General features: G+C 41.7%; 1 protein-coding gene across 3 annotated transcripts in view; it reads right to left on the reverse strand.

The window, feature by feature from the left end:
• The window catches only part of Otud7a (OTU deubiquitinase 7A), a 247,668-nt gene that overhangs the window by 20,687 nt on the left and 210,991 nt on the right, over positions 1-15,990 (reverse strand). For all 3 annotated transcript variants that reach the window (XM_057756512.1, XM_057756509.1, XM_057756511.1), the window contains 3 exons: positions 4,636-4,737; positions 1,215-1,342; positions 488-603 (listed from right to left, as the gene is read on the reverse strand). In XM_057756512.1, coding sequence (XP_057612495.1) covers positions 488-603; positions 1,215-1,342; positions 4,636-4,737 — 346 coding nt within the window. The remainder of the gene's footprint in view (positions 1-487; positions 604-1,214; positions 1,343-4,635; positions 4,738-15,990) is intronic.

A 15,990-nucleotide genomic window follows, 5' to 3' on the forward strand; every position in this document is an offset into this window, starting at 1 on the left:
CCTTTGTACTAAGAACACACATAATGGTCATGGAGTCCATTGGGGAAGCACTGGGTGGTTTGATGATTTCTTGCTTTCAGTGTGACTTGAACCCCACACTAAGTCGATTAAAGAAAAACTCTATAAACAGTAGCTGGTGTTTTTTTTCACAGCCCTGTGTAAGCAATGGCAGCTGTGGCAATGGCCACTGTCACAGACCACCTCCAGGTCTGACTGTGCCCTGAATCCCCTAGTTACTACAGTTTGCATTGTATGAGGAGCCTGAGGGAGACAGGGCTGAGCAGCTCTCATGAACTCATGTGTAGAGAGCTTGGGTGCATGTGTCCAGCCTCCCCTCACCTCCCATGTCGCCTCATGTATAACGTACACTTTCTGTTTTCTGTTATCTGGCTAGCATGCAGGGTCATTTACCCTCCTCCCCAAGCTCTTTGAGGCCCTGAGTGACCAGGAGCTCCGGAAGACCCATGGAGAGCAGGGCAGCACTCACCCACCACCCGTGCCGCTGCCATTCTTGCTGAAGTGTGTGCGAGGCTCGCTGGAGGCCAGTTTTAGCAGCTCTGTCCACTCTCGCTCCCATTCCTCCTCAGTGTACACCAGCCCTGACTGGCGCGAAGGGAAGCTGGTTCAGGAGGCAGCCGCTGTTGCCTGCCTTCACCCCCTCCTCCCACCAAGGCAGCAGTACCGATCCACCCAGCTTGACCTGAGCCCCACTAGGACCCAGCTGGACACATCTGTTAGTGTCCCCTGATGTATTACTCTTATGTAGTTTAAGAAATTCCGGCCCTTGATTTCAAAGCTGTTGGGAGGCTTCTAATCACCAAGACCACTCCTGGGTGCATGTTAGAATGAGTGAACCTGGTTGGGACTGACCAAGGCACAGTTTAAAGGGCCATTTTACCCCCAATATAGGCAGATTCTTCTTGTGGAGAAAAGTGGTAATGTCACCATGGCCAGGGGCTGCGGAGATTTTCTCTGGATTGAGGGGCTAAGGGCTTCTCAGATCAGTGCATGACTATATAATTTATGATTGTTGCTGGGGCACTGTTAAAGTGAAGGGAGGCTCTTTCCTAAGCACACCAGCATGGCAGGTGTAAGTAAGAATGTGCCGTGGTCCCCCTGGGCTGCGCTGTTGCAACAAGGCTCCCCCGGACTACATAGCACAGCCAGAGGCTGCTCCTGATGTGGCTCCTGTCTGCAAAGGGGCGGGTACAAACCTCCTTGTTCTGCTGTGTCTGCTGCCATCTCCACCTCCGCTTCAGGGCTTCTCGCTCAGCACCTGTCCTCATCATGGTATAGAGAGCTTTCCGCAAAACCAGGTCCCGGTCGTGAAAGCCCCACATTCCTGCAGCCAGAAGGCCATGAGGGACAGAGAAGGAAGGGAGGTGAGGAAGAGATGAGCCTAAGGAAACTCAAAGGGTCACAGCCCAGCAGGCTGGCCTCCCACATGGGTGCAAAGGAAGGAACTATCATGTGTCTCTTCACAGACTTGCAGCCCTCCCCAACCCCCATGCTGCAAGTGTGCTTCCCATCAGCTCAGATATGTGAACGAAACGGTACTTCCTGTTCTAACACAACAACAGCAGGTAAAGTTCCTACAGTCTGTGAGCATATACTGTAGAGAAGTAAGAAGCGACGTAGCTATTAAATAGCACATAATGTACCATGTTCACAACACAAGGGGAGACAAAGCAGGCAAGAACAGAACACATGCATGCACAAGCGGTTGTCTCAGAGGCCAGAAGAGGCTATCCTTGATAAAGATGTACAACTATTATTTGTCAATTAAAAATAAAAAGACACATTGAAAAAAGTAAGTGGAAATGTTGGATTTGGAAGTGAACATGGTAGGACTATAATACCGGGAGATAGTATGTGCCAGTATTGATAGTGGCCCTCAATTCAGGGTGGGCTGAGGGTGGGGTACAGGTGGGGCTGGGTGGGGGTGGGACTGGGTAGGGCTGGATGCAGTGATGTTAGTTTTCTTATGAGTAATGCCAGCCACGGAGTGAATTCTTTCTTTTTCCTTCCTTCCTTTCCTCCTTCCTTCTTTTTTATTTATTCATCATTTTAAGTTTATTTTACAAACCAACCTCAGTTTCCCCTCCCTCCTCTACTCCCGATCCCTCCCCCCATCTCCCTTCTATCCCACCCTCTCCATCTCCTCCTCCTCTCTCTCCATCCGGATGGGGAAAGGCCTCCCATGAGAATCAACAAAGCATGGCACATCAAGTGAGGCAGGACCACGCTCTTCCTTGCTGCATCAAGGCTGAACAAGACATCCCACCATAGGGAATGGGTTTCAAAGAGCCAGCCCATGCATCAGGGACAGGTCCTCTTCCCACGGCTAGGGACCCTACAGAAGACCAAGCTACACAACTGTCACCCAGATGCAGAGGGCCTAGGTCGGTCCTATGCCGGCTCCCTAGCTGTCGGTCCAGAGTCTCTGAGCACCCACAAGCTCTGGTCAGCTGTCTCTGTCCCTCCTTCCTTCTTTCTGTTTTCAACTTTGCAATAGTTTTTTTCTTTTTTTTTTTGTGGCAAGTAACTCCATAAATATGTAATTGATAGTGAAAGTGTAAAATCTTACATAGAAGTTTACTGAGGTACAAAGTTTGAGATGTATAATATTTGAGTGGCTACCTTAATCTAGCCAATCTAAAATTTTTAATTGTAAGCTCATTATAATAAGGTAATTACATTGTTAATATTTTGTTTTGAGTTTTAATAATAAATTTCATTTAGTTTAACATATCAAAATACCATTTTAAGTATATAATCGTTAAGAATATGACATTTTATGTTGTTTATGATGCCTTCAAAGTCTAGGTATATTTTAGAATTACATAGTGATTCTATTGGTAGCAGCTACATTTCAAGTATTCCATAATCTATGGCACTATCAGCTGCCATCTTGGAAAACACATGTCTCAGTATATTTAATGACTGTAGAAGCTTGCAAGTGATTTAACAGGCAAAATGAGTATTCCCGCCAGGATTTGTATGTGAATTTTCCCACAAGTTCAGGTGATTGGATGTTTGGTCCCCAGATGGCAGTTTTGAGAAGCTGTGGAACTTTTGAGAAGTGAGACCTAACCAAGGAAGTTACTGGGAAGCAGACTAGACTTTTTTTTTAAAAAAATTAATTTTAAAAAATTAAATAATCTTTTATTTTGAGATTTTTTTTTAACATTTTTGAGAATTTCATATGCATACTGTATTTACATCATTTTCTCCTGTTTCCTCCCTCCAGCTCCTCCTCAGATCCAAGGCCTGCTATCTTTCTTATTGTTACATATACACATAGATATGTATAGATACCACCTGCTGAGTTCACTTAGTGTTGTTTATATGTATATAAATATGTTAGCCATATATATATATATGGCTGACAGTTTGGGATTGGCTAATTTTAGGGAGCTCATACCTAGAGAAGACCAAGTCTGTTTCTTGGCAGCCTTTGTTGTTTTTGGAGGCAGGTCTCACTGTGTAACCTTGGCTATCCTAGAACTCACCATGTAGAACAGGCTGGGTTTGAACTCATAGCTATCTGTTTCCTAGCGCTGATATTAAAGGGGCATATCACTACATAGGCTCAATGGGAGTGGCAGAATGTGCTGCCCCTGTTGTGGAGAGGAAGCACGGAGTGGCTGCCTTTGTCTTTCCCATTGTTGCCATCATACACACTAGTCTCTAGTCTCATCTCTAGTCTCAGAGCCTCTCTGAGCACTTTGCTCAGAGATCTTTTCAGCGTCCTCAGCTTGCCTTGTACTGAGCAGGCCCCACTTTGGTCTAAATAAGGTGTGGGCCTGGTCCTTGGTCAGGTCACATTTAACTAGGAAGATATCTTGCCTAATAAGAGCTATGTTCTTATCCAGGAGTCCCGTCCCTTGACAGAGACAGTCCTCTAGGCCTGAGGAAGAGTTGTAGATCTGATGTTCAGGGCCCTGGTACAAATCTAGATTTGCTTGTCGCATGATATCAACCCTGTGCATGGGAGGACAGAGATTCTAGAAAGTTCATGGAGACTGTGAGTTATCTAATATTGCCACGCACAGCTGTGCATCCACTGATGTGGTTCCCTGGGGAAGGTAGCGAATACATGTGCTCTGTACCTAACTGTGATTACCTGAGTATTCCTACATCTGTCTTCTCATCACAGACTGTCTACAGGCAGCCAGCAAACTACCCTGTGCCACACACTGTTCCCAAGTCTTTCTGGTGGAGCCTCATCCAGCATAGCTTCTGAACACCCCATGACTTCCGTCTTTGTGCTTTGTCTGTGCTGGCTCCTGCCTACAGTGTCTTCTATTCTTTCAAGTTCTCAAGTCTCAGTAAAGACCCAGCATTCTCTAGGAAGTCCTCGTAGTTTGCTCCAGAGTACCCATCTCTAGGAAGTCCTCGTAGTTTGCTCCAGAGTACCCATCTACCTGCTATCCTTGAAGCTCCTGCTCAAGGTCTCTTAGCGAGACAGGTGTTTACCCCAGATTGCTCCGTCTTGTCATCACCCCAGCCTGACTAGAAGGGCCAGGATGCCACAGGCATTCAGATGACAGCAGCATGAGTGACTCTATTTGTTATCCATGCATCAGATAGAACCCGAGCCTTGCTGGCCTTTGTTGGCGCTGGGGTGCTTACCCAGTGAGGCAGCATGTAAGAGGCAGTTCCCATCCCCTGTCGTGGCCAAAGGAAGAAGCCGTTTACAGCTTGTGCACACGGTAGACCACCAGTTCAGGCGACCTGGAAAGGAAGTTCACTTTAGAACAGACGTTCAGAAAGGCAAGGAACAGGTGTGTGTGTGTGTGTGTGTGTTATACACATTCCCAAATATCAATGAAAAATTTCCTTCTCTCAAACTATAAAGAGAAAAATAAGGTGGGGTAGGGCAAAATAAGCTTTTCTTCTCCAGAGACCAAAAGTTACATAGCTTGTTTCAGTGTCTGTAGAGTATTTAAAACAACCAGATGAATGATGGAGAATAAGGAAACACAGAAGGTAAGATGTATATGCTTTCTTAAAGGTAGTTAAATCTGAATACCAGTAAGCACTGAAAAGGTAGTGTATGCACTGTAACACCCAGAACAAGCATCAAAGGGAATGAACTGAGTTACACTCACACCAATCCTTGTTGGGCATGGTTGACACATGCCTGTAATCAGTGCTGAGGTTGAAGCAGAAGGACAGCATGCTTGGGGCCGGTCTGAATTGTCCATTGAGATCTTGTTTCAAAGACTGACCGACCGACCGACCAACCAACCAACCAATACTGTACAATATGCTTCTTGACACCAAAACCAGGTGAAGAAGGTACCAAGAAATACAGGCAGAAATCTTTCATGAATATGCAAGCAAAATTTTCAACATGTAAACAAACAGCTCTCAGATATAGACACTAAAAATTACACAGCATGTAATATAAGACTGATTCTAAGAGTGAAAAGTTGGCTCAATATTAGAATATTGATTAATTAACATAATTCATCATAATAAACTACAGAAGAAGCAGTTCAGATAATCATAACATAAATGGAGAAAAAACATTTAACAAAAATCAATACTCTTAATTGTGATTAACTACGGACTCCTGAATTTGACAAGGGACACCTATAAGTCCATGCAGCATGACAAATGGTGAAAGAACAAATGCTTGGCCTGAGCCAGAGACCTCTTCAGGACTGAGCTCAAGCTAGGGACCTCTACAGGAACAGGCCTAAGCTAGCAACATCTGTGGGAACAGGCCTGAGCCAGTGACTTCCACTAGAGCAGGCCTGGGGCAATGACCTCCACAGGAGCAGGTACAAGGGGGCCACTGCTGAGGAAGCAGGCCTGAGTAAGACTTCTGTGGGATGAGGCATGAATCAGCAACCTCCAAGGGAGTGGGCCTGAGCCAGCAACCTTGGCCGGAGCAGTCCTGAGCCAGTGACCTCTGCTGGAGCAGGTCTAAGGCAGTGACCTCAGTGGGAGCAGCCCCAAGCAAGCAACCTTTGTGAGAGCAGGCCCTAAAGATGCCAGGGATTGCAGAGCAACCTCTGGGAGTGCTGAGCAACTTCTGAGAATACCAAGTGACCTCCAGGGTGACTGGAACCTTGGCCCTGACTGCACCACGAGAAGCAACCATCTGAGCCTTGGATATACTGGCACCTGGAAGATTGATCACTAGAGACAAAGCCCCAACTACATCAACCAGAGGAAAAGATGGGTAGACAAGGTAAGAACACACTCAAGCCGGGCGGTACATGCCTTTAATCCAAGCACTTGGGAGGCAGAGGCAGGCAGATCTCTGTGAGTTTGAGGCCAGCCTGGTCTATAAGAGTTAGTCCCAGGACAGGCTCCAAAAGCTACAGAGAAAACAAAAAACAAAACAAAACAAACAAACAAACTCAACATCAAAAAGAGCAACATGACACCAACAACAGCAAGACTTGAACACACAAATATAGATGAAGCAGAATAAAACTACCTAAAAATTAACTTCAGGGGGATGTTTGAGGTCCTTTAAGAGGAAATGAAAAATTCCCTCAAAGAAATGGAGTAAAGGACAAACAAAAAATTGGAAGAAATCAACAAACCCCTTAAAGAAAACAAAGAAAAAGCAATCAAACAGATTAAAGAAATGATTCAAGACTTGAAACCAAAATAGAGACAATAAAGAAAACACAAACTGAGGGAAATATAGTAACAGAAATTATGAGAAAATGACCAGGAACCACAAATGCAAGCATAAAGAGATATAAGAGATGGAAGAGAGAATCTCAAGTGCTGAAGATACAATAGAGAAAATAGACTCTCATGGGTCAAAGAAAAAATTAAATCAAACAAATAATTAACACTAAATAGCAAGGAAATATTGGACACCATGAAAAGACCAAACCTAAGAATAATAAGGATAGAAGGAGAAGTCCAACTCAAAAGCACAGAAAATATATTCAACAAAATCATAGAAGAAAACTTTCCCAACCTAAAGAAAGATATGCATACGAAGATACACAAAGCTTACAGAACACCAAATAGACTGGTTCATAATATCAAACCACTAAACATATAGAATAAAGAAAGAATTAAGCTGCAAAGGAAAAAGACCAAGTAACATATAAAGGCAGACCTATCAGAATTACACCTGACTTCTCAATGGAAACAATGAAAGCCAGAAAGTCCTGGTCAAGCATTATGCAGATATTAAGAGACCATGGATGCCAGCCCAGACTACTATGCCCAGCAAAACTTTCAATCAACATAGTTGGACAAAACAAGATATTCCATGACAGAACCAAATTTAACCATTAACTAGCCACAAACCCAGCCCTATACAAAGTGCTAGAAGGAAAACTCCAACTAAAGGAAGTTAGCTACATCCACAAAACACAGACAATAGATGATCTCACAGCAGCAAATTCCAAAGAAGGGAAACACATACACAATAACATCACCAACAAGGAAAACTAAAATAACACGAGCTAGCAATCACTGGTCATAAATATCCCTTAATACAAATGGATTCAACTCACCTATTAAATGACACAGGCTAACAAACTGGATATGAAAACAGAATCCATCCTTCTTTTGCATACAAGAAATACACCTCAACCTCAAAGACAGACATTGCCTCAGAGTAAAGGGTTGGGAAAAAATTTTCAAATCAAATGGACCTAAGAAACAAGCTGGTATAGCTATTCTAATATCTAACAAAATAAACTGTAAACTAAAATCAATCAAGAGAGACAAAGAAAGACATTTCATATAAGTCACAGGAAAAACTCCATCAATAGGAATTCTCAATATTGAACATCTAAGCCCCAAATACAAGGGCACCCGCATTTGTAAAAGAAACACTATGACAGCTTAAATCACACATTCAGCCCCATACACTAATAGTGGGAGACTTCAACACCCCACTCTCACCACTGGACAGGTCAGTCAGACAGAAAATTAAAAGAGAAATAAGGGAACTAACAGATGTTATGACTCAAATGGACTTAACAGACATCTATAGAATATTCCATCCAAGCATAAAAGAATATACCTTCTTCTCAGCACTTCATGGAGCCTTCTCAAAAACTGACCACATACTAGGGAACAAAGCAAACCTCAACAAATACAAAATTTGGAATAACCCCATGCAACCTATTGGATCACCATGGCTTAAAATTAGAATTTAACAGCAACACTAATTTCAGAAATCCCAACACATGGAAATTAAACAGTGTCCACCCGAATCATCAATGTGTCAAGGAAGAAATAAAGGAACATATTAAAGACTTCCTAAAATTCAATGAAAATGACCACACGACATATCCAAATTTATGGTACACAATGAAAACAGTGTTAAGAGGAAAGTTCATAGCACTAAATGCCTACATAAAAAAGTTGGAAAAATCTCACACTAGTGGGAACACCTGAAAACTCTAGAACAAAAAGAAGCAAACTCACCCAGGAGGACTAGATGGAAGGAAATAATCAAACTGAGAGCTGAAATCAACAAAATAGAAACAAAGAAAACAATAGAAAAAAATCAATGAGACAAAGAGTTGGTTCTACAAGAAAATCAGCAAAATAAACAAACCTTTATCCAAACTAACCAAAAGGCAGAGAGAGAATATCCAAATTAACAAAATCAGAAATGAAAAAGGGGAACATAACAACAGACACAGTAGAAAACAAGAGATCCATTAGGTCATATTTTGAAAACCTGTACTCCAGAAAATTGGAAAACTTAAAGGAAATGGAAAATTTTCTGGATAAATATTATTTACCAAAATTAAATCAAGACAAGATAAACAAATTAAATAGAAATTAAATAACTGTTAAAGAAATAGAAACAGTCATCAAAAGTTTCCCAACCAAAAAAAAAAAAAAAAACAAAAAACAAAAAACAAAAAATCAGGTCGTTTTAGCATAGAACTCTACAAGATTTTCAAAGAAGAACTAATACCAATACTCCTCAAATTGTTCCACACAATAGAAACAGAAAGAACGTTGCCAAACTCTTTTTCTGAGGCCACAATTACCCTGATACCCAAACCACACAAAAACATTACTAAGAAAGAGATTTACAGATCAGTCTTACTCATGAACATTGATGCAAAAATACTAAATAAAATACTGGCAAACTGAGTCCAAGAACACATAAAAAAAATCATCGACCATGATCAAGTTGGCTTTATTCCAGAGATGTAGGGATGGTTCAACATATGAAAATCTGTCAACATAATCCACTATGTAAACAAACTGAAATATAAACCCATATGATAATCTCATTAGATGCTGAAAAAGCCTTTGACAAAATACAACATACATTCATGATACAGGTCTTGGAGAGAGCAGGGATACAAAGAACAGACCTAAACTAATTAAGGCAATATACAGCAAGCCAACAGCCAACATCAAACTAAATGGAGAAAAAGTTAAAGCTATCCCACTGAGATCAGGAACAAGACAAGGCTGTTCACTCTCTCCATATTTGTTCAATATAGTACTTGAGGTTCTAGCTAGAGCAATAAGACAACAAAAGGAGATCAAGGGAATAAAAATCAGAAAAGAAGAGGACAAACTCTTATTGCTTATAATGTGATAGTTTACATAAGTGACCTCAAAAAATTCTACCAGGAACTTCTACAACTCATAAACACTTTCAATAATATAGTAGGATATGAGATTAACTTGAAAAAATTAGTAGCCCTCCTGTACACAGATGATAAAAGGGCTGGGAAAGAAATCAGAGAAACAACACCCTTCACAATAGCCATAAATAACACAAAATATCTTGGAGTAAGTCTAACCAAACAAGTGAAAGACTTGTATGACAAGAACTCTACATCTTTGAAAAAAGAAATTGAATAAAAAACCAGAAAGTGGAAAGATCTCCCATGCTCTTGTGTAGGTAGAATTAACATAGTAAAAATGGCAATCTTACCAAAATCAATCTACAGATTCAATGCAATGCCCAGCAAAATTCCAGCAAAATTCTTCACAGACCTTGAAAGAACAATACTCAACTTCATATGAAGAGGGGAAAAAAACAGGATAGCCAAAACAATCCTGAACAATGCAGGAACTTCTGGAGGCATCACAATCTCTGACTTCAAACTGTACTACAGAGCTACAGTACTGAAAACAGCCTGGTATTGGCATAAAAACAGACAGGAGGTCCAATGGAACCTGATAAAAAACTGGATATTAAGCTGGGCGGTGGTGGCGCACGCCTTTAATCCCAGCACTCGGGAGGCAGAGGCAGGCGGATCTCTGTGAGTTCGAGACCAGCCTGGTCTACAAGAGCTAGTTCCAGGACAGGCTCCAAAACCACAAAGAAACCCTGTCTCGAAAAACCAAAAAAACAAACAAACAAAAACCTGGATATTAATCCACACACTTACGGACATCTGATTTTTTTTTTTTTTTTTTTTTACAAAGAAGCAAAAAATATCAAGTGGAAAAAAGAAAGCATATTCAACAAGTGGTGCTGGCAGAACTGGATATCAACATGTAGAAGAATGAACCCATATCTATCACCATGCACAAAACTCAAGTCCAAATGGATCAAAGACCTCAACATAAAGCCAGCCACACTGAACTTTATAGAAGAGAAAGTGGGAAGTACACTTGAATGCATTGGCACAGGAGACAACTTTCTAAATATAACCCCAGCAGCACAGACAGTGAGAGCAACAATTAATAAATGGGACCTCTTGAAACAGAGAAGCTTCTGTAAAGCAAAGGACACGGTCAACAAGACAAAATGGCAGCCTACAGAATGGGAAAATATCTTCCCCAACCCCACATCAGACAGAGAGTTGATCTCTAAAATATACAAAGAACTCAAGAGATTGGTCATCAAAAGAACAAATAATCCAGTAAAAAATAGGGTACAGACCTAAACAAGATCTCTCAACAGAGAAATCTAAAATGGCTGAAAGACACTTAAGGAAATGCTCAATATCCTCATCCATCAGAGAAATGCAAATCAAACAACTCTGAGAGTCTCTCTTAACCTGTAAAAATGGCCAAGATCAAAAACACTGATGACAACTTATGCTGGAGAGGTTGTGGGGTAAAGGGAGCACTCCTCCATTGCTGGTGGGCAGGCAAGCTGGTATAGCCACTTTGTATTTCAGTATGGCAATTTCTCTGAAAATTAGGAAACAACCTACCTCAAAACCCAGCAATACCACTTTTGGGTATATATCCAAAGGATGCTCAATCGTGCCACAAGGACATGTGCTCAAATATGTTCATAGCAACACTGTCATAGCCAGAACCTGGAAACACCCTAACTACCTTTCAACCGGAGAATGGATAAGGAAAATGTAATATATTTACACAATGTAGTACTACATAGCAGAAAAAATAATGACATCTTGAAATTTGTGGGCAAATGGATGGATCTAGAAAAGATCATATTGAGTTAGGAAACCCAGTCCCAGAAAGACAAAAAACAAGTTTATGAACCAAGTTGGCATATGTTCATGTATCTATACATATACTTTTACATGTTTATATATGTTTGTATGTATGTATCTGAATTTGAACTATGCTTACATATGATTTCTAATATTATGTTAAACTACTGTATTTTAATATATTAATTATATTTTATTTATGGGATAAAGTACAGTACTTAGTCACCCCTTTCAACTCTTTGTGAACTTGAATAAGAACATTTACTATAGATATTCCAAGAAGTTGTCAAAAAATAATTCAGTTGACATTTTTAAGGGACTAAGCCATGCATGGCGGCTCATGTCTGCAATCCCAGGACTTGTGTGTCATGAGGACTGCCTTGAGTTTGAGGCTACACAATGCATTCCAGGCCAGCCTGAGACTCTGACTCAAAACAAAACAAAACGAAACAAGCAAAATCAAAAGCAAACAACCCCCCAAGGAGAACCCAAAGAGTTCAACAAAAAGAGACTAATGCTAGCAGCTGTTGAACAACCGCAAGCCACTACCTCGTTTCTCTTGATTTCACTCCTTGCTAGTGAAATGAAACTGATTTTTAACAAAAGCTGTTAATGCTTTAAAGTAAAAACAATGAAATACAAATGGAAAGACTTCAACTCAGTTGTAAATTAAGGTTCTCAAAAGTGTATTCAGTTTAGGGCCAGCACATTAACAAAGTTCAATATAATAAGCTTGTCAGTATTTTGTTCAAACTAGTCTGTGATCTGCCCCCCAGTGCTGCCTGTCTAATATTCAGTAATTCTGTTTAAATGGGAAGTGTTTTAATAGGACAAACTAACTATGCCCTTAATTGTAAATGAAATATGTATTGCATGTAATAAAATGCACACCACAAAATGAAATGAATATGAAGATGCTAATGCTTATGCTAACAATGGGCACATCTTTACCACCTGCAAATCATCTTATTGAAGCTGAATGAGAAATCCAATTAGGAACCTTAATTAACAGTATCTGTGGATGGCCTGTTGAAGACACAAGTGGGATACTGCGCAATCATTTAGCAACTTTTTGTCTCTCGGCTGTGCAACAGCAATCTATCTCACTTGACTCTTTATAAAGTAGCAGGCTGGGAGATATTAAAGCTATGTTACTACAAATTAAAAGAAAGTGATAAGATTTGTTTTAGCAATGACAATATACTGACACACTTAATTTGAATGTAGGCATCCTGGTCCATGTCCTGAGATCAAATCAGGTGCAATGGCTCCCTGCAACAGTCCATGAACAGTGGTAGATGGGGGCGGGGGGAAGGGAGTATTCTAGTTAGTTTTTATCAACTTGACACATGTTCTAGTCATCTAGAAAAAGGGCAACTCAACTGAGGAATTGCCTTCATCAGACTGGGTATGTCTGTGGGGACATTTTCTTAATTAATGACTGATGTAGGAGAACCCAGCCCACTGTGTGTGGTGCCACCACTGGACAGGTGGTCCTGGCGTATATAAGAAAGCAGGCTGAGCAAGCCAAGGGGAACAAGCTAGTGAGCAGCCTTTCTTTTAGTTCCTGCCTCTTCTGCTTGAGTTCCTTCCCTGAGTGTGATGGATGGTGAACAGAAGTTTAAGCTAAATAAAGCCCTTCCTCCCCAAGTTGTTTTTGGGTATGGTGTTTTGTCACAGCAATAGGAAGCAAATGGCAGTATACTAATGATTAAGTGGCCTGTATATACGAGGACAAGACTCCAGTTTGTCCAAAACAATAGCTTTCCCCTCTCATTCTTTTTAATAGAGCTGAGAGAAAGATAAACACGTGCTGGCTGGATTAGTGTGTCTCTCTATCCTCTCTGTCTCTTTACAGAGAAGGAAATCGAGACCCTAGAGAGTAAATTAACTTGTACACTCTAAAAGAAGACACTGCTCATTCCAGAAGAATCAGATCTGGACCGAAGATAGTTTCTTCTACGTGGAAACATTTGCTCTGTAAGCTTGAGAATCTGAGTTTGAACCCCCAGAATCCGCGAAAATGTCAGACATGTCTGTGCACTCCTATAATGAGGGACAGAGAGAGGCAGATCCTGGGATCATGCTGGCTAGCCACCATGTCAAGTGTTAGGGTCAGTGAGAGACCTCATATCAAGTCAGTAAGGTGAACAGTGACCGAAGACACCTGATCTGCTCTGACTTCTACATGTTCATGCATGGGCACAGAGACTTGTAGACTCATGTACATTCACCATACATAAACTATAAACACACACACACACACACACACACACACACACACACACACACCCATTCCAAATAAAAGCCATCCATTCTTTAATCAGGTCCAGAGACTTGGAAGTTCTTGGGTAAGATGGCAGATTAGAAGCTGCCTCAGTTGGATGCTGTGAAGGAGAAGAGCTGGGGCAACAAGGAACAGATTCTGTTCCAAAGAGGGAAAAGAGGGAAAGGTGGGAAGAGCATTTGACTGAAGCAGGAGCAACTTGCACATGGCTCCCGCTCCACTACTTCCTTGCAGGCATGGAGACAGAAGCAGAAGCCTTACAAAGTCAGCCAGGCACCCTGGAGAAAGACAGGCAGCTCTACCCCAGAACAAGTCCTTAGTTCTTGAAAGCCTTCAACCCAGTGGGAACTGTGGCTTAAATGGGAAAAAGTTCCCCACAATCCGTGTTTGGAATAACTGGTCCCCAGTTAGTGACACTTTTGAGAGACTGTGGAAACTTTGTGAGAGCTAGTGGAACTGGGTCTCTAGAGACAGCAGCAGCTCTGATTGTGACCTGAGATGCCCAAGAGTTCTGCTCGATCTGCCAAAACATGAGGCATTTCCACTACATGTTCTCACTGCCATGATGACAGAAACTACGGACCCAAAGGAGGCTTTCCTCTCACATGACCAACACAGAGACTGCTGTGTGGTGTGTCAGCATCAAGGGGAGGTCTACTTTGTCACCCTCCACATCTTGGAGGGCTGTGGCCTTGTAACATTTTGAGAGGGAAACTATTACTTAAGGTTAAGCTACCCTGTGGGGACAGATAAGAAAGAACATTGAGCCTGGGATCAACCTGTCACAGCCCCCAGTGAATGAAAACTGTTGGAGGCAGTTAAGGAGAGGAACAGGTTGATTACAGGCACACAGAGTTCAGGTGGCAGGAGGTTTGCCTGAAACAGTGATGGGTATGGGGTTGGTAGCCTTACTCTAGTAAGTTGGTAGCTGAGTACATTACTTGCGGATAACGATGGAATCTGATAGTCTTGTTGTGGTGGTCAGCCAGGAGCCCTTCCTGCAGTGTCTGAGAACTCTGAAGCTTCAGAGGAGAAATTTGACTTCTGCAGGCTTCTTAGATGGTGTTTAATGCTGAGTGGGGTTTCAAAGTAAGGAGACCAGAGCTCTAGATGGTTCAGATCCCAGGGCTATGCTTGCTTCCTCCACTCCCTTACCCTTGGGAGACATGCTCTGGCTTGGATATTAGCCATCCCAAGGAATTGTGGGAAGGCAGCAAGCTTATCTCACACACTACAAAGCTCACTGTGTCCAGCAGAGGTTCTGGGTTCATAAAGGAAAAGAAATCCTGAAGGAGAAACAGCTGTGGCACACATGTGACATGGGGCTGCTCCACACTGGGCTCTGGCACACATGTGACATGGGACTGCTCCACACTGGGCTCTGGCTTAGCTGGTCAGAAAGACAAGAGTCAATTTTAGTTGATGCCCCCAACTACTCAGAAAACTTCAACATTAGAGGACACAGAGTTGTATTATGCTTGACATACATAGATCTAATCTACATGGGAAGTAGAAAAAGACAAGATATCCTGAGTAAATTGGGAGCATGGGGACTTTGGGAGAGGGTTGAGGGGGAAAAGAGAGGCAGGGAAGGGAGCAGATAAAAATGTAGAGCTCAATAAAAATAAAAAAGCTAACCAAGAAAATAGTAAATAAATGCTGGGATATAGACATAAGTTGGGTAATGAAAGACAAAATTGGACAGGCAGAAAGGTGAGAAGCTGGGTCAATCTTTCCTCTGCATTTGTATTAAACTGACCTCTTGATGGAAAAAAAATACAGAGACCCACATATATTATATAGAGAGTGTGAGACTTTGGAACACTCAGCCCTAAATAGGATTTGTCCATTAAATCACTTGCCCAGGTTGCTCAAGGAACCTGGTGGAACAGGAAGCAAGAAAAGTGTAAGAGCCAGAGAGGAAGAAATAAACTGAGAAAACAAGGCCCTCTAAATCGACATCTATTGAAATGATTGAATGATTTCTGTCCATTTGTGTGATGTAGTACATTTATTGGTTTGTACAAGTTGAGATCTGCATCTCTGGAATGTGGTGGGTTGTGTCTGTGTGTGTGTTTGTGTGTGCGCGTGTTGCACACACATACACGCATGTGTTCACACATGCAGTGTTCAAGCTCAGATCATTGCAAGCTCAGGTCATCAAGCTTGTACAGCAAGTGCTTTTACCATCTGAACCATTCTGCTGATTCATCATGATGGGCTTTCTTATTGATATTATAGTCCAAGAGGATTATCTGTATGATTTTAAATTTGCTGGAATTTTCTTATTATCCAAATATGATTAGTTTTTCA

The sequence above is a fragment of the Chionomys nivalis genome, chromosome 23 (genome assembly GCF_950005125.1).
Source record: "Chionomys nivalis chromosome 23, mChiNiv1.1, whole genome shotgun sequence".
Taxonomy (NCBI): Eukaryota; Metazoa; Chordata; class Mammalia; order Rodentia; family Cricetidae; genus Chionomys; species Chionomys nivalis.